This window comes from Dendropsophus ebraccatus, chromosome 3 (genome assembly GCF_027789765.1).
Source record: "Dendropsophus ebraccatus isolate aDenEbr1 chromosome 3, aDenEbr1.pat, whole genome shotgun sequence".
Taxonomy (NCBI): Eukaryota; Metazoa; Chordata; class Amphibia; order Anura; family Hylidae; genus Dendropsophus; species Dendropsophus ebraccatus.
In genome coordinates, this window is record NC_091456.1 from 63,015,230 (window position 1) to 63,038,907 (window position 23,678).

General features: G+C 43.4%; 1 protein-coding gene across 3 annotated transcripts in view; it reads left to right on the forward strand.

Annotated features, from left to right (window-relative positions):
* Nucleotides 1-23,678, forward strand: part of SMARCA2 (SWI/SNF related BAF chromatin remodeling complex subunit ATPase 2) — a 139,452-nt gene that overhangs the window by 62,405 nt on the left and 53,369 nt on the right. For all 3 annotated transcript variants that reach the window (XM_069961900.1, XM_069961901.1, XM_069961899.1), the window contains exons 17-26: nt 515-581; nt 2,420-2,530; nt 13,431-13,673; nt 15,018-15,131; nt 16,885-16,992; nt 17,548-17,634; nt 19,957-20,003; nt 20,168-20,334; nt 22,111-22,274; nt 22,971-23,198. In XM_069961900.1, the coding sequence (XP_069818001.1) occupies nt 515-581; nt 2,420-2,530; nt 13,431-13,673; nt 15,018-15,131; nt 16,885-16,992; nt 17,548-17,634; nt 19,957-20,003; nt 20,168-20,334; nt 22,111-22,274; nt 22,971-23,198 (1,336 nt within the window). The remainder of the gene's footprint in view (nt 1-514; nt 582-2,419; nt 2,531-13,430; nt 13,674-15,017; nt 15,132-16,884; nt 16,993-17,547; nt 17,635-19,956; nt 20,004-20,167; nt 20,335-22,110; nt 22,275-22,970; nt 23,199-23,678) is intronic.

Sequence of the window (23,678 nt, forward strand, 5' to 3'; positions counted from 1 at the left end):
GGGGAGATTTATCAAGCAGTCTTACAGTGATAATGTCCTTTGTTGCCCAAAGCAAGCCCTCAGCTTTTATTTCTTATATTCATGTGGTAAAATGTAAGCAGAATTGTGATTGGTTGTTATGGCAAAACAAAGAACATTGCTACTGTAAGACTGCTTGATAAATCTCCCCCCATGTGTTTCTCATGCTTATGTTATCTTATGCGCAGGACAGTAGGTCTGGGTGTTTTAGATGCTAATTTGATCCCTCAGGTAGGGGTTCAGATAAAATTGAGATTAAAGCTTAAAGTGTCACTGTCGTCAAAATTTTTAACCACCATAACAGAGCCCATAAGGACAATCAAGTTCTGTGCTTGAGTTGTGTGCCCCCCTCCCCCGCCCTATTCAGCCTATTGCCTTTAATTCTGAAATACTGTACTGATTGATTTCTGGGTTTTCCTTGATATTATTCTGTTACGTTGACATTAGCGAGTCCGTAAAAAAAAGTTGTGTTTTTTTTTTCTTTCTTGTTCTTTAGCACATTATCCAACTGGCAGTATGAATTTGACAAGTGGGCTCCTTCCGTGGTGAAGATTGCTTACAAGGTTTGCACTGTTAACTTAAAGTTTGGAAAATTAGAGAGTTTATTGATTACATTTTTTTTCTCCATTCCACCCTAAAACCACCCAAAAAATTGACTGTGTGCTGCAGTACAGGTAAATCTTACAATTTCTAGAATAAGGTAGGCCAGGTTCTCGTGCGATGACTGTCATAAACAAGTTAAACCACAACCATGTAAGGTGACTGTGATTTTGCAAGTAACTTTTTTACGGTAGCGTTGTTTTTGGCCTTTGCACATTCACATCTTTGAATTTTTTTTGTCAGGTAGGAGTTTAAAGGGAACCAATCACCGGAAAAAAGCATATAGAGCTTTTGAAATGTGCTGTTAGAGCACACAGCACACTTGGCACACGTGTTTCCATAGCCTCCGTGCCTTCCCCGTGTAAGCCGCAAAGTAACTTTATAAAACTGGCGCCCTGTATGCTAATTACCTGAGGTAGTCACCTGGGCGGTGTTCAGCTAGCAGGTAGTCACGGTCCCCTGGGCGTTCTTCCGCTGTAATCACGCCCCTCTGGGCGTGATTCAAATGGCCGAGTAACTTTCTGATGCCGGACGCCGCCGCACATGCGCAGTGCAGCCGCTTCCATTCCGGCGGTACTGCGCCTGTGCAGAATAGCCTCGAATAGCCGGAGTTCGAGGCTATTCTGCACAGGCGCAGTGCAACCGGAATGGAAGCGGCTGCACTGCGCATGTGCGGCGGCGTCCGGCATCAGTACGTAAGCGCACCGACGTTGGGCACGGCGCGCTCCCGAGTGACGCCACAGCCACTCTGCCATTTGAATCACGCCCAGAGGGGCGTGATTACAGCGGAAGAACGCCCAGGGGACCGTGACTACCTGCTAGCCGAACACCGCCCAGGTGACTACCTCAGGTAATTAGCATACAGGGCGCCAGTTTTATAAAGTTACTTTGCGGCTTACACGGGGAAGGCACGGAGGCTATGGAAACACGTGTGGCAAGTGTGCTGTGTGCTCTAACAGCACATTTCAAAAGCTCTATATGCGTTTTTCCAGTGATTGGTTCCCTTTAAAGAATTGAAATTCCATCTTTGGGTTAATTTTTTTTGTGTGTGTGTTTATGTACAACATGTTACATTTTATTATGTGGGTCAATGCAGTTACTATAACAAATTTAGGGTATGTTCTCATGCTGCAAATTTTCTGTACATGGCTTAAAAAAACCTTTGTTTTGCTGTAGAAAAATAATAGTATATTTTTAGTTTTATAGAATAAATAACTTTTTATTAAAAGATAATATATTTGCTGCAATTTTTTTGACAACTGTATTCTTATTTTTGTCAACTTTTACCTCTTTTTATAATTTTTTTTCAATAGAGCTGTTTAAGGGCTTGTTTTCACAGGGCAAACCTTTTTTTTTTTAAAGTTTTTAGGGTACAAACAACTTTTTAACTATTCAATTTTTTTCAGCAGATAAAGTATGGTAACAGTTTCTTGTTTACCCCCTCCTCTGTCACGAAGATGCTGTCCTTCTTACCGTAGTATCTTAGTAAAAATGCATTCGATGCCCACCTCTTACAGAGCTGATTCAGCCCCTGAGTCTGCTCAGTCTAGGCCATCTCAACTTAAGATGTACATTTACAGCAAATGTTGTGAAGGGGCTAAATGGCTCTGTATAACTAGTACTGGTGCGTTTATATGTGTAGTAAGAGAAATTCCCCATGTCCCCTTTCCTCAACAGATTGTTGTAGACAAGATGTTCAGGTTGGCTATACGATCTTAATACTCTGGGAAATCTGGATCAAAAATATTGTATTCTGGGTTATGAGTGCTGTTGAAAATGATGCCCTGTCTCGTAATTTTAGGGGACGCCTGCAATGAGACGCTCTCTGGTGCCACAGCTCAGGACTGGCAAATTTAATGTTCTGCTGACAACCTATGAATACATTATTAAAGACAAGCACATCCTTGCAAAGGTAATTTTTTAAATTTCTCAATTTTTACATATGTTATAGTTGTTTAGGAGGCTAATGTTTTTTGCCTTTATATTTGCTACTAATAATTATATTATAATATAATTATATATATAACTAGATTTGCATTTCCAGGGAAATACATAGTGCTTGAAAAGAGCGCGCCTTTACCAGTGACTTCCATTTAACTTTAATCCTGGGTGCCGTCCCTTTAAGAGCGACTTGGGTCCCATCCCTTTAAGAGCAACTTGGCTCCCGTCCCTTTAAGAGCGACATGCAGGGGTGATTCTAGCCTCTCTGCTGCCCGAGGCGAACTATAGAATGACGCCCCCCCCCCCCCCCCCCCCCCCCCCGTATTATAATCCACTACTGCCCCCCCACTGCTGTCCCCAATAAACATAATGTTTGGTCCCTTTCTGCACAGAGGATGTCAGGAGAGGAGGGGGCTGACTTTATAGGAGAGGTCCCAGCAGCACAGAGGATGTCAGGAGAGGAGGGGGCTAATCCTATAGGAGAGGTCCCAGCAGCACAGAGGATGTCAGGAGAGGAGGGGGCTAATCCTATAGGAGAGGTCCCAGCAGCACAGAGGATGTCAGGAGATGAGGGGGCTAATCCTATAGGAGAGGTCCCAGCAGCACAGAGGATGTCAGGAGAGGAGGGTGCTAATCCTATAGGAGAAGTCCCAGCAGCACAGAGGATGTCAGGAGAGGAGGGTGCTGATCTTTTAGGAGAGGTCACAGCAGCACAGAGGATGTCAGGAGAGGAGGGTGCTGATCTTTTAGGAGATGGTCCCCCTCGTCCCCCCTTATAGATGGTCCCCCTCTTCCCCCCCTTATAGATGGTCCCCCTCTTCCCCCCCTTATAGATGGCCCCCCCCCCTTATAGATGGTCCCCCTCTTCCCTCTCTCCCCCCCTTATAGATGGTCCCCCTCTCCCCCCCCCTTATAGATGGTCCCCCTCTTCCCCCCCCCCCCCCTTATAGACAGTCCCCCCTCCCGCCCCTCCCTTATAGATGGTCCCCCTCTTTCCCCCCTCCCTTATAGATGGTCCCCCCTTATAGATGGTCCCCCTCTTCCCCCCCCCCTTATAGACAGTCCCCCTCCCGACCCTCCCTTATAGATGGTCCCCATCTTTCCCCCCTCCCTTATAGATGGCCCCCCCTTATAGATGGTCCCCCTCTTTCCCCCCTCCCTTATAGATGGTCCCCTTCCCCCCCCCCCTATAGATGGTCCCCCTCTCCCCTCTCCCCCTCCCTTATAGATGGTCCCCCTCTTCCCCCCCCTACCTTATAGATCGTCCCCCTCTTTCCCCCCTCCCTTATAGATGGTCCCCTTCCCCCCCTACCTTATAGATGGTCCCCCTCTTCCCTCTCCCCTTCCCCCCCTGCACAGCAGATAAAACAAAAACAAAAAACAGCACACAACTCACCTGCCATCCGTTCCCCCGTCGAGCCTCTCTGGTCTGGTCCCGGCTGATGTGCGGCTGCCCGGGGTGTCCCGTCCTGTCCCCGGCAGCGCGCGCATCAGAGAGCTCCCCGTGCGCCTGTGACTTCCAGTGCACGGGGAGCTCTCTGATGCGCGCGCTGCCGGAGACAGGATGGGACACCTCCGGCAGCCGCACATCAGCCGGGGGACTAAGGCTGCATTCCCACGTTCCGTGATCCTGACGGATCACGGACGTGGAATGCATTTACCGGAGTCCCCCCGCGCCCGGGCAGTATCTGTAATGAGATGCTGTGAGCGGGGGAGACTGTATTCATAAGCGCCGCGCTGTAGTATCAGCACGGCGCGGCTGATTCATTACACCGCGGCGCTTATGAATACAGTCTCCCCCGCTCACAGCATCTCATTACAGATGCTGTCCGGGCGCGGGGGGACTCCGGTAAATGGTACAATCAGTGGCGGATTATAATGTGGGCGGCCGCCCGAACCGCTCATATTATAATCTGCCACTGAATGCCGCCCCCATGACGACAGCTGGTGGCGCCGCCTGAGGCAGACGACTCAGGTCGCCTCATGATTGCGGCGCCCCTGGCGACATGGGTCCCTTTAGGAACGACCTGGGTCACTTTAAGAGCGACATGGGTCCCTTTGCTCTTGAAGGGACCCAGGTCACTCTTAACGGAACCCAGGTCGCTCTTAAAGGGACCCAGGTCGCTCTTAAAGGTACCTAGGTCGCTCTTAAAGGTACCCAGGTCGCTCTTAAAGTTACCCAGGTCGCTCTTAAAGTTACCCAGGTCGCTCTTAAAGGTACCCAGGTCGCTCTTAAAGGGACCCAGGTCTCTCTTAACGGAACCCATTTCACTCTTAAAGGGACCCAGATCACTCTTAAAGGGACCAATTTCACTCTAAAAGGGCCCCAGGTCGCTCTTAAAGGGCCCCCGTTGCACTTAAAGGGACCCAAATTGCTTTTAAAGGGACCCAGGTCACTCTTAAAGGGACCCATTTCGCTCTTAAAGGGACCCAGGTCGCTCTTAAAGGGACCAATTTCACGCTTAAAGGGACCCATTTCACTCTTAAAGGGACCCAGTTCGCTCTTAAAAGGACCCATTTTGCTCTTAAAGGGACATATTTCGCTCTTAAAGGGACCCAGGTCGCTCTTAAAGGGACCCAGGTCGCTCTTAAAGGGACCCAGGTCGCTCTTAAAGGGACCCAGGTCGCTCTTAAAGGGACATATTTCGCTCTTAAAGGGAAATATTTCGCTCTTAAAGGGACCCAGGTCGCTCTTAAATGGACCAATTTCACTCTTAAAAGGACCAATTTCGCTCTTAAAGGGACCAATTTCGCTCTTAAAGGGACATATTTGGCTTTTAAAGGGACCCATTTTGCTCTTAAAGGGACCCAGATCGCCCTTAAAGGGACCCAGATCGCTCTTAAAGGGACCCAGATTGCTCTTAAAGGGACCCATTTCGCGCTTAAAGGGACCCAGGTCGCTCTTAAAAGGACCCATTTTGCTCTTAAAGGGACATATTTCACTCTTAAAGGGACATATTTTGCTCTTATAGGGACATATTTTGCTCTTAAAGGGACCCAGGTCGCTCTTAAAGGGACCCATTTTGCTCTTAAAGGGACCCATTTTGCTCTTAAAGGGACCCATTTTGCTCTTAAAGGGACCCAGGTCGCTCTTAAAGGGACCCAGGTCGCTCTTAAAGGGACCCAGGTCGCTCTTAAAGGGACCCAGGTCGCTCTTAAAGGGACCCAGGTCGCTCTTAAAGGGACCCAGGTCGCTCTTAAAGGGACCCAGGTCGCTCTTAAAGGGACATATTTCGCTCTTGAAGGGACATATTTCGCTCTTAAAGGGACCCAGGTCGCTTTTAAATGGACCAATTTCACTCTTAAAGGGACCATTTTCGCTCTTAAAGGGACCAATTTTGCTCTTAAAGGGACATATTTCGCTCTTAAAGGGACCCAGATCGCTCTTAAAAGGACCCAGGTCGCTCTTAAAGGGACCCAGGTCGCTCTTAAAAGGACCAATTTTGCTCTTAAAGGGACATATTTCGCTCTTAAAGGGACCCAGATCGCTCTTAAAGGGACCCAGGTCGCTCTTAAAGAGACCCAGGTCGCTCTTAAAAGGACCCATTTTGCTCTTAAAGCGACATATTTCGCTCTTAAAGGGACCCAGGTTGCTCTTAAAGGGACATATTTCGCTCTTAAAGGGAAATATTTCGCTCTTAAAGGGACCCAGGTCGCTCTTAAATGGACCAATTTCACTCTTAAAGGGACCATTTTCGCTCTTAAAGGGACCAATTTTGCTCTTAAAGGGACCCAGGTCGCTCTTAAAAGGACCAATTTTGCTCTTAAAGGGACATATTTCGCTCTTAAAGGGACCCAGATCGCTCTTAAAGGGACCCAGGTCGCTCTTAAAGAGACCCAGGTCGCTCTTAAAAGGACCCATTTTGCTCTTAAAGCGACATATTTCGCTCTTAAAGGGACCCAGGTTGCTCTTAAAGGGACATATTTCGCTCTTAAAGGGAAATATTTCGCTCTTAAAGGGACCCAGGTCGCTCTTAAATGGACCAATTTCACTCTTAAAAGGACCAATTTCGCTCTTAAAGGGACCAATTTCGCTCTTAAAGGGACATATTTGGCTTTTAAAGGGACCCATTTTGCTCTTAAAGGGACCCAGATCGCCCTTAAAGGGACCCAGATCGCCCTTAAAGGGACCCAGATCGCCCTTAAAGGGACCCAGATCGCTCTTAAAGGGACCCAGATTGCTCTTAAAGGGACCCATTTCGCGCTTAAAGGGACCCAGGTCGCTCTTAAAAGGACCCATTTTGCTCTTAAAGGGACATATTTCACTCTTAAAGGGACATATTTTGCTCTTATAGGGACATATTTTGCTCTTAAAGGGACCCAGGTCGCTCTTAAAGGGACCCATTTTGCTCTTAAAGGGACCCATTTTGCTCTTAAAGGGACCCATTTTGCTCTTAAAGGGACCCATTTTGCTCTTAAAGGGACCCAGGTCGCTCTTAAAGGGACCCAGGTCGCTCTTAAAGGGACCCAGGTCGCTCTTAAAGGGACCCAGGTCGCTCTTAAAGGGACCCAGGTCGCTCTTAAAGGGACCCAGGTCGCTCTTAAAGGGACCCAGGTCGCTCTTAAAGGGACCCAGGTCGCTCTTAAAGGGACCCAGGTCGCTCTTAAAGGGACCCAGGTCGCTCTTAAAGGGACCCAGGTCGCTCTTAAAGGGACCCAGGTCGCTCTTAAAGGGACCCAGGTCGCTCTTAAAGGGACCCAGGTCGCTCTTAAAGGGACCCAGGTCGCTCTTAAAGGGACCCAGGTCGCTCTTAAAGGGACCCAGGTCGCTCTTAAAGGGACCCAGGTCGCTCTTAAAGGGACCCAGGTCGCTCTTAAAGGGACCCAGGTCGCTCTTAAAGGGACCCATTTTGCTCTTAAAGGGACATATTTTGCTCTTAAAGGGACATATTTTGCTCTTAAAGGGACCCAGGTCGCTCTTAAAGGCACCCAGGTCGCTCTTAAAGGGACATATTTTGCTCTTAAAGGGACCCATTTCGCGCTTAAAGGGACCCATTTCGCGCTTAAAGGGACCCATTTCGCGCTTAAAGGGACCCATTTCGCGCTTAAAGGGACCCATTTCGCGCTTAAAGGGACCCATTTCGCTCTTAAAGGGACCCATTTCACTCTTAAAGGGACCCAGGTCGCTCTTAAAGAGACCCAGGTCGCTCTTAAAAGGACCCATTTTGCTCTTAAAGCGACATATTTCGCTCTTAAAGGGACCCAGGTTGCTCTTAAAGGGACATATTTCGCTCTTAAAGGGAAATATTTCGCTCTTAAAGGGACCCAGGTCGCTCTTAAATGGACCAATTTCACTCTTAAAGGGACCATTTTCGCTCTTAAAGGGACCAATTTTGCTCTTAAAGGGACCAATTTTGCTCTTAAAGGGACATATTTCGCTCTTAAAGGGACCCAGATCGCTCTTAAAGGGACCCAGGTCGCTCTTAAAGAGACCCAGGTCGCTCTTAAAAGGACCCATTTTGCTCTTAAAGCGACATATTTCGCTCTTAAAGGGACCCAGGTTGCTCTTAAAGGGACATATTTCGCTCTTAAAGGGAAATATTTCGCTCTTAAAGGGACCCAGGTCGCTCTTAAATGGACCAATTTCACTCTTAAAAGGACCAATTTCGCTCTTAAAGGGACCAATTTCGCTCTTAAAGGGACATATTTGGCTTTTAAAGGGACCCATTTTGCTCTTAAAGGGACCCAGATCGCCCTTAAAGGGACCCAGATCGCCCTTAAAGGGACCCAGATCGCTCTTAAAGGGACCCAGATTGCTCTTAAAGGGACCCATTTCGCGCTTAAAGGGACCCAGGTCGCTCTTAAAAGGACCCATTTTGCTCTTAAAGGGACATATTTCGCTCTTATAGGGACATATTTTGCTCTTAAAGGGACCCAGGTCGCTCTTAAAGGGACCCATTTTGCTCTTAAAGGGACCCATTTTGCTCTTAAAGGGACCCATTTTGCTCTTAAAGGGACCCATTTTGCTCTTAAAGGGACCCATTTTGCTCTTAAAGGGACCCAGGTCGCTCTTAAAGGGACCCAGGTCGCTCTTAAAGGGACCCAGGTCGCTCTTAAAGGGACCCAGGTCGCTCTTAAAGGGACCCAGGTCGCTCTTAAAGGGACCCAGGTCGCTCTTAAAGGGACCCAGGTCGCTCTTAAAGGGACCCAGGTCGCTCTTAAAGGGACCCAGGTCGCTCTTAAAGGGACCCAGGTCGCTCTTAAAGGGACCCAGGTCGCTCTTAAAGGGACCCAGGTCGCTCTTAAAGGGACCCAGGTCGCTCTTAAAGGGACCCAGGTCGCTCTTAAAGGGACCCAGGTCGCTCTTAAAGGGACCCAGGTCGCTCTTAAAGGGACCCAGGTCGCTCTTAAAGGGACCCAGGTCGCTCTTAAAGGGACCCAGGTCGCTCTTAAAGGGACCCAGGTCGCTCTTAAAGGGACCCAGGTCGCTCTTAAAGGGACATATTTTGCTCTTAAAGGGACATATTTTGCTCTTAAAGGGACCCAGGTCGCTCTTAAAGGCACCCAGGTCGCTCTTAAAGGGACATATTTTGCTCTTAAAGGGACATATTTTGCTCTTAAAGGGACCCATTTCGCGCTTAAAGGGACCCATTTCGCGCTTAAAGGGACCCATTTCGCGCTTAAAGGGACCCATTTCGCGCTTAAAGGGACCCATTTCGCTCTTAAAGGGACCCATTTCGCTCTTACAGGGACCCATTTCGCTCTTACAGGGACCCATTTTGCTCTTAAAGGGACCCAGATCGCTCTTAAAGGGACCCAGATCGCTCTTAAAGGGACCCAGATCGCTCTTAAAGGGACCCAGATCGCTCTTAAATGAACATATTTTGCTCTAGAAGGGACCCAGGTTGCTCTTAAAAGGGACCCGGGCCGCTCTTAAAAGGGACCTTGGTCGCTCTTGAAGGGACATATTTTGCTCTAGAAGGGACTCAGGTTGCTCTTAAAAGGGACCCGGGCCGCTCTTAAAGGGACCTTGGTCACTCTTGAAGGGACATATTTCGCTCTTAAAAGGACCCAGGTCGCTCTTAAAAGGGACCCGGGCCGCTCTTAAAGGGGCCCAGGTCGCTCTAGCGACATGGGTCTCTTTAAGAGCGACATGGGTCCCATACTTTTTGGAGTGTCCCGTCCGTTTAAGAGCAACTTGGGTCCCGTCCCTTTAAGAGCGACATGGCTCCCGTCCCTTTAAGAGAGACTTGGGTCCCTTTTAAGAGCGACTTGCGTTCCTTTAAGGGTGACCTGGGTCCCTTTAAGAGCGATCTGAGTACTTAAAATGGTAAAGATCATTGCTCGGTTACCATGACAATCTTACTCATGTCGGGGAGACAAAATCGTTAAGGACCTTCCATATATTACATCTTCTATTGGCCAATAGTGGACATGTGACTGTGGATGGTGTGATACATTGCATGACGAGACCTTAGAGTTCCTATTGGCTGCTATATTTCAGCTATTTGCATATGTGCTGTGATTGGCTGTCAGCGGTTAAGAGTGTGGCCATTATTTGCAATGGGCCATTATTTTCTATGGGAAATTTGGGGTCGTTTAACGTAAATTTCTTAAAAACGACAAATCCGATCGAAACGAAAAATAGCACACCACACACCGCCGAGGGCTTCGAAACGCAGTTTGAACGGAGTGTGTGCACAAAGCGGTTCGGGCTGTATTACGCGCAGAAAAATGGCTGGAAGAAGAAACGGAAAAAGAAGAAGAAGAAGAATACGGATTACAATATAGTGCTTTTCAAGCACTATAATTATATTATTGCCAATATATTCTGCTACAGTCTATAAGAGTAGGGTTGGAGATGTGTGTATATGTATCTATGTATTTTTTTTTTTTTTTTTTTTTACAAATGAAGGTGGGTGAACCAGTCATAAGTTAAGTATTTGAAGTGTAGGGGGTGACCAGTTTAGTGAACCTGGTAAGCCTGCACTTTTGAGGGCATGTTTGTATCTTTGTATATTATATGAGTTTGACATTCTTAGGTAATGCATTTCATAGAACTCGTGCGCACGGATGCGCCCGCATCAGAACTCTGCGGCGCTAAAGATCATCCGACCGGTACTGCAGTACCGGCCAAGATGATCTTTTCTGAGACGGGCCGTCCAGTCTCTTACGTAGTGTGAACATAGCCTAAGGGTACAAACCCACTTGACGTATTTGCTGCGTGAATCAGTCTTAAAAATAAGCAGGCAAAACGCAGGTTGGCTTTATACGATTGTTCTGCGTTAAAATACGCAATTGCGTATTTTTGAAGCATGAAGCTTGTTGTTAGCAAAGCATCAGTTGTTAACAACCTGTGTGAAAAACGCATGTAGCTTCATGCTTCAAAAATACGCAATTGCGTATTTTAACACAGAACAATTGTATAAAGCCAACCTGCGTTTTGCCTGCTTATTTTTAAGACTGATTCACGCAGCAAATACGTCAAGTGGGTTTGTACCCTAAAGATGAAAGGGAGATTAGAGATGGGTTGATAACCAGCAGTACAGGATGGGTCAAGAGATGATGATTTGGGGGGTTTTTTTGTTAGTTTTTTTTCCCCTTCAATAATGGGGTAATCACGTAGTATTTGAAAGGGAAAGATGCCCGAAGAAAGGGAGATGTTAAAATGTTACGTGGGTAAAATTGACAGCAGGGGAGAGAGACTGCATGAGGTGAGAGGAAATAGGGTCACTAGAGCAGGTGATGGGACAAGAAGAGCTTGGAGACTACATGCTTTTGTCATTAGTTCAAAGGCTCCGAGGGATGAAGAGAAGATGTTAGAAATAATTGGATCTACTCTACTTGGGGCCTGGAAGATGATTTATTGGTTGTTGTCTATTTTGTCTTTGAAGTATGGGAGTTAGCACTTCCCTGAGGTCAGTGATGGGTATCTGCTTTTTTGGTCTGAGGGGAGAGTTGAAGTTGTCAGAGGCGTTTTGGGTTATTACACAGAGAAGAGAAAAGTTAAAAGAATAATAAGAGTGTGGTGTAAACATTTATAATAGTACACATTTGTGGAAGTTAAGGCCCTATTACACAGGGTGATTATCTACTTAATCGGGCCAGTTCGGGCAGATATCGTCTCATCGGCTGATCTTTGTCTTTCAACATGTTGATAAATTGTCTGCCGACTGTGCATTGCTCTATGTAATTGGAGGTGCACGGTTGGCAGCCAATGAACGTATATAGTAAATAATAAACACATATATTTACCTGCTTATGCTCCCCAGTGTCCTCCTGCCTCTTTCCAGCTGACGGGATCGACGGCTGAAGATTCTGCACCCATCTCTGAAGTGACAGGCCATTTAGCCAATCACTGGCTGCAACGCTCAGCCGTCTCAGTCAGTGATTGGCTGAGTTGCCTGTTACTTCAGAGACGGGTGCAGAATCTTCAGTGACAGCTCAAGTCAGCTAGGAAGAGGCAAGAGGACACCAGGGAGCAAGGGCAGGTAAGTATGTTAATAGAAATCAAAAGCCACACAATAGTAAAGCCAATACAATAGGCTGTGTAAGTGAGCGCTGATCTAGCAGATCAGTACTCGCTTATTCAGCAAATCGGGACGTGTAATACTGCCATTAGTGAATGTGAGCTCTCAGATCTTGCAGCTGTGTTCATGCTTAGTGGAGTTTAGATTGCAATGACCGAGATTCACTAAACAGAAATCCAACACAACTTGTAGGATTTTTTTGTTGTTAATTTTCCTGACAGAATTATCGGTGTTTATGTGGGGTAGCTCAGAAAACCTCCCATTAATCCTAAAATTCCTGCCTAAATGAAGTCTCTTCCTGGGCACTTTATAAAAATATGTTTCCCAGATAATCCCTTCAATTACAGTCAGTCAGGTCATAGTAATAGGAGACGAAAAAGAGAGCTCCTCTTCCCGACTTTGCCTTTTACATGGTATTTATAAATTGCCCATTCCTACATGGTTCCTGGATACATCTGTTATAATCCCATTAATGCATGAACAGGAGTTGATGAGGATAAACTCTGGATTCAAATTTTCATTTGAAGTTGTTGGCAAAAAAAACAAAATCTGGCAAAACAATTGCATCCTGGCAAGGTACATTGGGTAGCTGGCCAAATTATTAGTATGTGAGGCATAGTGCAAGGTACAGATAAAATGATTTTTATTATACAAATTTTATTGTTACCTTCTTTTTCGGTTATGTAAAAAAAATGATCTGCATAGCCCCTTGGGTGAATTGTTCTGTCAAGTCATTTTGCCTCATTTGAAAGACATTCAAAATCTTTACAGTGAGTTGAAAAAAAATGACCTTATAAGTTTTGTTGCATAATGATTGTATAAACTAAGGAACATTGGGTGGAATTTATGAAGACCGGCGTCTGATATGCTTTTTGAGCTGGATTAGGTTTTAGCTACATTTTATACCTTAAATTGTGATAATTGTGAGTAGAGGCCATGCCCCCTCCGTACACAGCCGAGCTAACACCCCTTACCCTTCCTGATATCTTGACGAGCACATTGCAGACCATGCAGGGTCTGTGCCATGGAAAGCTTTGATAAATTCCCTCCATTGCACCTAAACACTGACCAGATAGAGAATAATGGAAGATGATCAGCTTGCTCTTTTCTTATGATATTGGATTCTTATGAGTAAAACAAAACTTGCACACCCCATATCTTTTTAATCTGTGTTGTCAGTTGAAAAAATAGGTGGAGATAGAATGGAATTGACACTTTCCTATAATCTACTTGTACACAATGTACATTTGATACCTCCATGTATGTTCAGAAGATAGTTGAGAACAATTTTGGGAGGCTGTAAAATAACCCAATAGAAATTTTGTGTATTACTTGTAATGAAAAACAAAAACGCGCTGGATTATAGATAGACCTTGTATTAATGTATTCTCTCCTTTTTAGATACGATGGAAGTACATGATTGTGGATGAAGGGCATCGAATGAAGAATCATCACTGCAAGTTAACACAAGTCTTGAACACCCATTATGTGGCTCCAAGACGTATTCTTCTAACTGGCACACCCCTGCAGAACAAACTTCCTGAGCTTTGGGCCCTTCTGAATTTCCTTTTGCCCACTATCTTTAAAAGCTGCAGCACCTTTGAACAGTGGTTCAATGCACCATTTGCCATGACAGGAGAGAGGGTAATGTGCACCATTGGTTAATGTGTCTGGACATATCGTGATGTGTAGTAGCAGCAAACAAAATTAGACGTGTACTAAAAATGTACACTATAACACTTTAGCTTTTTTTACTTTAAAGGCTTAGATTTTTTACTTTTAAAGGCTATGCCATGAGTGTCCACTGTCTTCAAATCGTCCTGGTCTCCTCCTGGTCTCCTCCTGCCTGTTCATGCTAGAGGTGGTCAGGAAGCCAAATACAGCCAAACACGGGGAGTTGTGTAACATGCATTTCTGCCATTGGCCTTTATTGGAGTCACACAAATTGCATAGGTCATGAGTTGTGTTAATGTAACTTCGGGATTCCAGGTCCAGGGAGCCCTTTATCTAAAGATGGTGCATGTATTATCTTTTTATTATAGTGACACTTAACTGGAAAAAATTGCCCACCTTCCAAATGCATTATTCACACCTTGTATAAAGTTGTACAGATCCTGGGTGGTATTCCACGGGCTGACCAGGGCCCGATCAACGATGTAAACGAATGTTTTAGCGATGGCTGCAGGGACATCGTTACCGATGTCCTTGCAGCCCTTGATTCATACTTTACCTGTCCAGGCTGCAGGTCTTCTCCTGGCCGCTCCAAAGCTGCTGCGGCGCGGGATCGGGAAAAGGAGAAGACCTGCAGCCTGGCAGGTAAAGTATGATGATTGTGAAATTGTCGGTCTCTGCTATTCCACGTAGCGATGCACGGGTGGCGACCAAAGATTTTAGGTTTGAACCTAAATGAACGATCAGCCGATGACACGATCGTCGGCTGATCGTTCTCTCTATTCCACGGAGCGATAATTGGCCGGATCGGGCCGATTCGGCCGATAATCGCTCTGTGGAATAGACCCCTAAGCAAATTCAAAATTCCAGGAAACAGTGATCTAGCAAATGTTACATAAAACTTCATAGTTTCTCCCATATTAAAAACAAGGAGTTAAAACTCATACAAAACCAGTGTCTTGTAAATGCATTTCTTATTCAGCCACGGCTACATAAAACTTAAATAGTTTATACTTTTTTTTCATTAATATGGAATAATAAACTATGAAGTTATATGTAACATTTGCTGGATGAAAAACACGTTGGGGAGGCACTTGTTTTGTATCACTTTGCTTCTTGTTTTTTTACTATGGAAGAATAAAATGATAGAAAACAAGCATCCCATGAATGCGTTTCTGGCCTGTTGGGCCTTTACTCCTGACATAAGAGACTAAACAATAATGCCACTCTGTTGCAATCTGTAGTAGTACTTTTTGCCTTGCTAAATTTGCTTTTGTGCATTTAACTATTTTAATGTGTTTTTGGTTGTGCTGCTAGGTTGATTTAAATGAAGAAGAAACTATACTGATTATCCGCCGTCTGCATAAAGTGCTTAGACCCTTCTTGTTAAGAAGGTTGAAAAAGGAAGTGGAATCACAGTTACCAGAAAAGGTTTGTAATGACCATAACTACGATTGTTTTATTCAACATATGAAACATTTTTTTTTTTTTTTTATCAGGTAGCCGAATCGCTAGTGGCAGACCCTCAGTGCCCCTCAGCAGCACATATGAGGAACTGGGCCTGTCATTGCCTTTTCTTCTTATGCCACTGTTTTCTGGGCTGTGGCTGAGGAGATTTACTTGCCTCTTAACTGACATTAAGGGTAGATTTATCAAGTAGTCTTATTGACTGTAAGAATATTCCTACTGTAAGATTGCTTGATAAGTCTCCAGAATTTTGGAAATTGTGTTTATTGACTAATAGCCTTATTTATGAAATGTAGCTTTGTGCACACAGTATTTTAAGCCTTATTTTGGTTAATGACCAAGCAAATTGGTTTTATTTTTTTCATTGTCACCTAAGTGCCAAGTGTCATAACCTTTTTACTTTTTTAGTCAACAAACCTATATTAAGGCTTGTTTTACTTTCTATGGGCACCATATGACTTCTTGATTGCTTTCTTTTCCTTTTCTTTCTGAGGCAAATTAACAAAGTACAGCGAGTCTGGTGTAGTATTTATTTTTTTATTTTTATAGTTTTCACCATATGGGCTAAAAATTAAATAATATTATAGTTTTATCTGGTTCTGCAGTTGTGCATTACTTATTGCTTTGCTGTTGTACCCATGGGCACCCTAGCAATTGCGTTGCTCCACTTCCTGCCGCTCTACACCGGGTGCTGGGGAAAATGTGGATTCAAATCTTGGGAAACTGGGAGAAGTTTCCCAGCATTGGATCCAGCTTTTCCTGGCATTCTAAGAGGAGTGGCAGGGAATAGAGCAATGCTAAAAAGGCTGCGGCCTTGATGAGATGAGCAGAGCGCTAATAAAACAAAGCGCTTTGCTTAGTTGGGATCAACGATGCTACCATACAACCATACTGGTCATTGAAGCGCTCCATAGCTTGATTCAGTCAGAGCTAAAGTGGTGAAAGAAAGCACATACTACTGTCACCTGAGTAGGTTGTGCTGGTATAAGGCACAACTCTTAGGGTGGTATTACACGGGACAATTTTTTTGGCGATTAACGATAAGCCATCTCAAATGACCGCTATGATGAACGATCTTAATCTTTTTCCCTATTACACAGGATGATGATAATTACTTAGGGTCAGTCTTGCGCTCGTCCTTTTCTGGCTGATAGACTAGGGAACGAGCGAACGGCGTGTTATTACAGGGCCTTACTGATAGCATGTGAACTGCAGTCACTCTCGACTTATCCCCACAGGGATTAAAAACAGTCAGTAACCTCCTCCATTCCTGTGCCTTTAAATTATTATGGTATTAGACACTGATAAAGAGACTGGTCTGGAAATGCATTGTCGCTGGCATAATTCTTTTAATTAATTTTATGATATTTTATTTCACTGCTACCTCTTGGACCTGCGCCTGTTTTATCCTGTCTTGGAGTGGAGGGGGTTACTGACTGTCTTTAATACTAGTCATTGGTCAGTAACCATGATTGCTCCCTCTACCTCCTTTTTTGTGTGAATGCTAGAATTATACTTCCCTTTTACATCTATGCTTACAAATTGAAAAGCGTCTGTGATATAAGTGTGTTTGCATGTTTTCCTCATTTAAGGTGTCCTGTTAATCAGACAGTCAAGATCTGCCATCATACTGTAGACAGTCTTTTGCTTTGAGAACCTTTTGTTAGTGTTTCTCTTTTAAACAGTTTTTAAACTCTTTTAAACATGTTTCTTTCAGGTTGAATATGTAATTAAATGCGACATGTCAGCCCTCCAGAGAATTCTGTATCGCCACATGCAAGGAAAAGGTATTCTTCTTACCGACGGTTCAGAAAAAGATAAGAAGGTATGTACATGAGTGCTGTACGTGTTAATGGGGATCAATATGTCTTTGATAGGTTGATTGATAGATTTCATAATCCACAAGTATATGTTCCACACTGTGGTTAGAAGAGACTGTATAAGTCTAAGTATAAGAATTCCTGCGACCATTATCATTCATTGTTATCAGCCACACATGTCCTGTATATAATGATAATGATAGATTATCCAATGATAGAAACATCCATTCAGCTGACGAGTGGGTGTTTTCTCACACGTCCGCTGATCACTGGCACTTTTACTTAGGCCAATTATCGTCCAAATGATTGTTTCTGGGAATACTCGCCGCCAATAATTGGCCCATGTAAAAAGGCCTTCAAGCTCTGGTCATACCCTGCTAAAGCTCTTATCTCAAGGTAGACTAGTTTAACACTGTATAAATAAAGAATAAGAAACTACTGATTTTTTTTTTCAGTAAAAGCTTTGCCTTTTGGTCTGTTTTGTAGTTTTTAATTTATTAGAAAAACCTCTGTCATTAATTGAATGATATATTTGTATTATTTTGTGTCTCACCCTGCAGGGAAAAGGTGGCGCCAAGACTCTAATGAATACCATCATGCAACTACGAAAGATCTGCAACCATCCTTTCATATTCCAGCACATTGAGGCAAGTCTAGCTTCTACCCAGATCACATACATTTATATAGTGGTGACTGTTAACAATTTGACTCAAATGGGGGGGGGGGGACAAATCTTTAACAATAATGCTTTTATTTGTATAGCTCACACAGATTCCTCAGTACGTTACATAGTTTGGCCAATTATTCCTCTCTGTCCCCATTAGGGCTCACAATTTAAATTCACCTATCTGTATGTTGTGTGGGAGGAAACCGGAGTACACCCATGCAAACACGGACAGAGCATACAAACTCTTTGCAGATGTTGCCGTTATAATTATGATTTGAAAATCAATTATTTTAAGAATATATTGTATATTTTTAGGGTTGCTTTTTTTTTTTTTTTTTTTTTTTTTTTAGTGTCTGGTTAACTCCTTTTTATATCTGCAGTGTAAACGGTTACAGTTCTGAATATCTTGCACCTCTGGCACAGCCTAAACTACAGAGTTTAAAAATCTCATGCGCATTGCTGTTGACAGACTACATTTCATTTTATTTTTTCTATCAGAGACACAGCTTGGAAAGTGAGTAAAGTACTGCCAGAAGAGTAGCTATCAATGCCTCCTTAGCCAAGACTACCAGAAAATTGGATATAAATCCTTTATCTATGCTAGACTATTGTCCTTCTAAATCTAGTACCCTAGCCATAAAACTTCAACCAAGTCCCCTTAAAGCCACCCATCATTGCTTTCTGAACCCCCTAACATAAATACATAGCAGCTAGCAGTATGTCAGTCTGCATACATTTCCAGGCTTTAGAGTTGATCAGATAAATTTTTAACTAACAAACCATTGGTCCCGTCACAGTCATTAGGATCTCTCATTTTAGGTCCAGGTAACTACATCGGGAACAGGGGCTTTTAAACGAGAAGTCCGGCCAAAACTATTTTTTAACCTCTCAGGGACATATGACGTTCTGGTTGAATCAACCCCCTTTTCACATGTTCTAAATAAAAGTAAATAAATAAACATGTTTGGTATCGCCGTGTGCGTAATCGCCCGAACTATTAATTAATCACATCCCTGATTTTGCACAGTAAACGGCGTAAGCACCAAAAAAATCCCAAAGTGCAAAATTGCACATTTTTGGTCGCATCAAATCCAGAAAAATGTAATAAAAAGTGATCAAAAAGTCGCATATGCGCAAAAAATGACACCTCACACAGCCCCATAGACCAAAGGATAAAAGCGTTAAAAGCCTGGGAATGGAGCAATTTTAAGGAACATATATTTGTTGACAATGGTTTGAATTTTTTACAAGCTATCAGATACAAGAAAAGTTATACATGTTATATATCAATGTAATCGTAACGACTTGAGGAACATGCATAACATCTCAGTTTTACCCCAGGGCGAGCGGAGTAATAACAAATACCCCCCAAATAAAAGAAATGCGTTTTTTTGTTCAATTTCACCACACATTGAATTTTTCCTGGTTTCGCAGTGTACTTTATGCAAAAATTCAGCCTGTCATTGCAAAGTACAATTAGTGACGCAAAAAATAAGGGCTCATGTGGGTTTCTAGGTGGAAAAATGCAAGTGCTATGGCCTTTTAAGCACAAGGAGGGAAAAACGAAAACGCAAAAACGAAAATTGGCCCCGTCTTTAAGGGGTTAATATGTTATTACTTATGGAAAGTTAGACAAATTTCTAATGTACATTAATTATGGGAAATGCACATATAGAGCTATTTCCCTTAATTTAGTAAATCAGGGAGACTTTAGATTCTCTAAAAAAAATGTGGTCACGAAACGGGGGTGTAATTACAATGGAGTGTCCGGCAGGGGGCGCACTATATATAGAAGTTAATGAGTACCATTGACTTCTATATATAGTGCGCCCCTGCAGGGAACTCATTGGAATTACAATGGATGTGTATGTGAATGTAATATACAGTGTTTTTGATTGAATACATTTATGGAATACTTTGGGGAGCAAGTGTCCTTGCTCCCCAAAGTAATCCATAAATGTATTTAACCAGTACGTTTGGAGGGCACCAAGCAGAGAGGGAGAGAAGTGCCTCTACCTCCCCCCTCCCTCCCTGCTCGGACCGGGAAGCAGTATGTAGGCGCAGAGAGCAGAGGCGGTAAGCGGTGGCGATGATCAGCGCGATAGTAAGAACTTGTTAGCTGGGACAAGGAGGGGGAGCGGCGGAGGGGGCATCCTGAAGCTCTTGTGACAAGCAGCTGTGCGGCGGCAGCATTCGTTATGTGGATAGCACAGGTACTACTCCCCCATTATCTGCTCATAATATGACCATAATAAAACCAAAGACAGTATATTGCTTGTTAAAATATAATTTGTTTTTACAGGAGTCCTTTGCTGAACATCTGGGATATGCTAATGGAATCATCAATGGGTAACATGACTTTATAATCTGAACTTAACAATAGCAGTAGTATTATAGTTTCTGATCTGATTTTATAATGAGCCACAAAAATGAATTAGTTACTGACAGTATACATTGATGGTATAGATTAGAGTAACTGTATAATCGATTAATCACTGAAAATCTTCTGCCAGGCCTGATCTTTACAGAACTTCAGGAAAGTTTGAGTTGCTTGATCGAATACTACCAAAGCTTCGAGCCACAAATCATAGGGTTCTGCTCTTCTGTCAGATGACTTCGCTCATGACTATCATGGAAGACTACTTTGCTTTCCGAAACTTCCTTTATCTTCGACTTGATGGTTTGTATCTATGCTATTTAATGTAAAGTGCTTGTAAAATTAGTATCATATGTAAAGTGTTAGGAAAAGTTTATGATCGTTGGGGTCTGAGTGCTCAGACCACGACCGTTTAGGAGGACCAGCAAGAAGATGACTGCCTTGCCCTGCGTTCCTGTCCGCTCTGTGTCTGCATGGGCAGGATGGGTCCATTGACTTACATTATGGCTGTCCAGGTCACATGACACAGAGCCTGTAGAGAACACACTGAGCGTTCTCCGGCTCATTTTCCAGATCAGTCTCCCTGAACGATCAAAACTTTTGATGTGTCTTTGACATATCAAAATATTTTTCTATTGACATGTTCTCTTTAATGCATGATTGCATATTTATTTTGCTTAAAGGAAACCTGTCGCAATGAAAATGCTGTCTAAGCAATCTTCATCATGTTGGGGTACGTGCACACTACGGAATTTCCACTGAGACTTCAAGCGGATTCCGCCAGACGACCCCTGCTTGAAGTTCTGCCCGTTCCATAGACTCAGTGATATTTGCCGGCAGATTCCGCTGTCCATCCAAAGAATAAACATGTTTGAATCCGCTTTAAGTCTCAGCAGAAATTCTGTAGTGTGCACGAGCAGACCAAGCTAAGCAGATTGATATCTATGTATCTTTATGGGAGAAGATTCAGTATGATTTGTAATTTAGTGATTGAAGTCCAGTGAAGGATCCTATCATTAAGTTACTGACCTCCTTAAGGATCCATTTACACAGAAAGATTATCTGACAGATTATCTGCCAAAGATTTGAAGCCAAAGCCAGGAACGGACTATAACAGAGATCAGGCATAAAATAAATCATGAAATTTCTCCTCTTTTCAAATCCATTCCTGGCTTTGGCTTTAAAGGGGTAGTGCACCAAAAAAATTTTTCTTTCAAATCAACTGCTGCCATGAAGTGCCAGAGATTTGTAATTTACTTCTATTAAAAAATCTCAAGCCTTCCAGTACTTATCAGCTGCTGTATGCCCAGCAGGAAGTGGTATTATTTCCAGTCTGGAGAGCAGGAGAGGTTTTCTATGGGGATTTGCTCCTTCTCTGGACAGTTCCTGACATGGACAGAGGAGGCAACAGAGAGCACTGTGTCAGACAGGAAAGAAAACACCACTTTCTGCTGGACACACAGCAGCTGATAAGTACTGGAAGGCTTGAGATTTTTTAATAGAAGTAAATTATAAATCTCTGGCACTTCATGGCAGCAGTTGATTTGAAAGAAAAATTTTTTTGGTGCACTACCCCTTTAAATCTTTGGCAGATAATCTGTCAGATAATCTTTCTGTGTAAATGGACCCTAACCCAGACTGATCAGGGAAACTAATCAACAGGTTACACTAAATCTTTTTCCACAAATATATATCAATCTGCTCAGTTCTTCCTCCTCTATAACATGATGTCGATAGATAAGATAGCATTGTTTTGTTGCCAGGTTCACTTTAAGGCTAAGTTTAGGCAAGCTACAGACAATGGCCGTTGTATTGAGTGTCTAACAATGGCCATTGTTGCAGTGAAAATTGCATTGAAATCAATGCACACTGGCCAAAAATAATTGACATGTCTATTACTTGTCCACAGCTGTAGCAAAACAACGGCCGTTGTTTGCATTGACTTAAATGCAACACTGTTCTCTATGAGAAGAGAACAGTGTAAAAAATATGGTATGTGAACATAGCCCAAATGTATAAATATTTCTAATGTTACTAAGGCAGAATCAGAGTGGCCATATATCACTTATTGTTTTAAAGGTACAACAAAGTCAGAAGATCGTGCCCTGTTGCTGAAGAAATTCAATGAAGAAGGTTCACAGTACTTCATTTTTCTGCTGAGTACCAGAGCTGGTGGTTTGGGGTTGAACCTTCAGGCTGCAGACACTGTCGTTATTTTTGACAGTGATTGGAATCCTCATCAGGTTTGTAAAGTTTGATTATTGGTACGAAAAAAATCATAAAGGCCTATCTGTTATTGCCTGAAATACAATAAAAAAGCCTAACCTAGCCTTTCATAGGCAAGGATACACAAATAATGCATGTTTGCTGGAGTTTTGGAGACACTGACCCCCACTGCTAGAATGAAATGGTGGAAGCGTACACCTCCAGAAACATTTCAGTTTATTCTAGTTATATGTTGGGGTAACATCAGTCAGCCTGCATTGATATTCTATCTTGGTGATACCGTTAGGGTAGGTAGTATGACAATTTTTACTTTTGGACTGAGCCTTCCTGCTTTATAACAAAAGCGACGCTTTTGGGGAAACCTTCTATTATGTTTAGAATTATCGCTGCTGCTTTTCTGACTGATCATTTTGACTTCACACTTGACCCGCAACGGATTCCGTCGCTCGTACCCGCACGCGGCGGTGCGCATCTCCGCCCGTGCCATAGACCCTATTCTATGCAAGGGGCGGAATCCGCTCGTGAATAGAATGGTGTCTATGGCACGGGCGGAGATGCGTGCGGGTGCCAGCGACGAAATCCGCTGCGGGTCATACGCTCGCACAGTAAATTTTACCTCAGTGTTTTTAACACCAAGTTTTGTAACATGACTGTATTGATGGCTTGTTATAGAGATTACAGAACTTATAACCATTTGTATTCATTGTTTACAGGACCTGCAGGCGCAGGACAGAGCGCACAGAATTGGTCAACAGAACGAGGTGCGCGTGTTACGCTTGTGCACTGTTAACAGTGTGGAGGAGAAGATTCTTGCAGCAGCTAAATACAAGCTGAATGTTGATCAGAAAGTCATTCAGGCGGGCATGTTTGATCAGAAATCTTCAAGCCATGAAAGGAGGGCATTTCTACAAGCTATTCTGGAACATGAGGAGCAGAATGAGGTACTTTTTATGGTTATACCTTATTTATCATAGAGCTGTGGATAATGTAATTTAATAGACCAGAGTTCATTTCTATTGGGCTTTGGACCCTATACTCCATTTGTGACACTTAAAAAGGAATTTTCTATATGGCTGCTACATGGGATGAAAGTTTTATTTCAGTTTAGTTCATTTTAGTTTTTTACCGCTTTTACAGCTAGAAAACTTCTTGCCAGGCTAGAAACATAGTGAAAAATTGACTTTTTAAGATGCCAAAATAATATATACATTTTAGGATATTGGTTTATTTTCTCTTTAGACTATTATGATTTCAGCTGAGGTTTGAGTGTAATCTTCATGAACAATAGGTTTAGGCTATTTTCCCATGTCCTCTTTTTTTTGGACATTTTACAGTTGTCTTTTCTACTCTAAAATACGGTTGCATTGGTTAAATTATGTGCGTAATTTGCATAATACTGACACATTTTGGCCCTAAAAAGA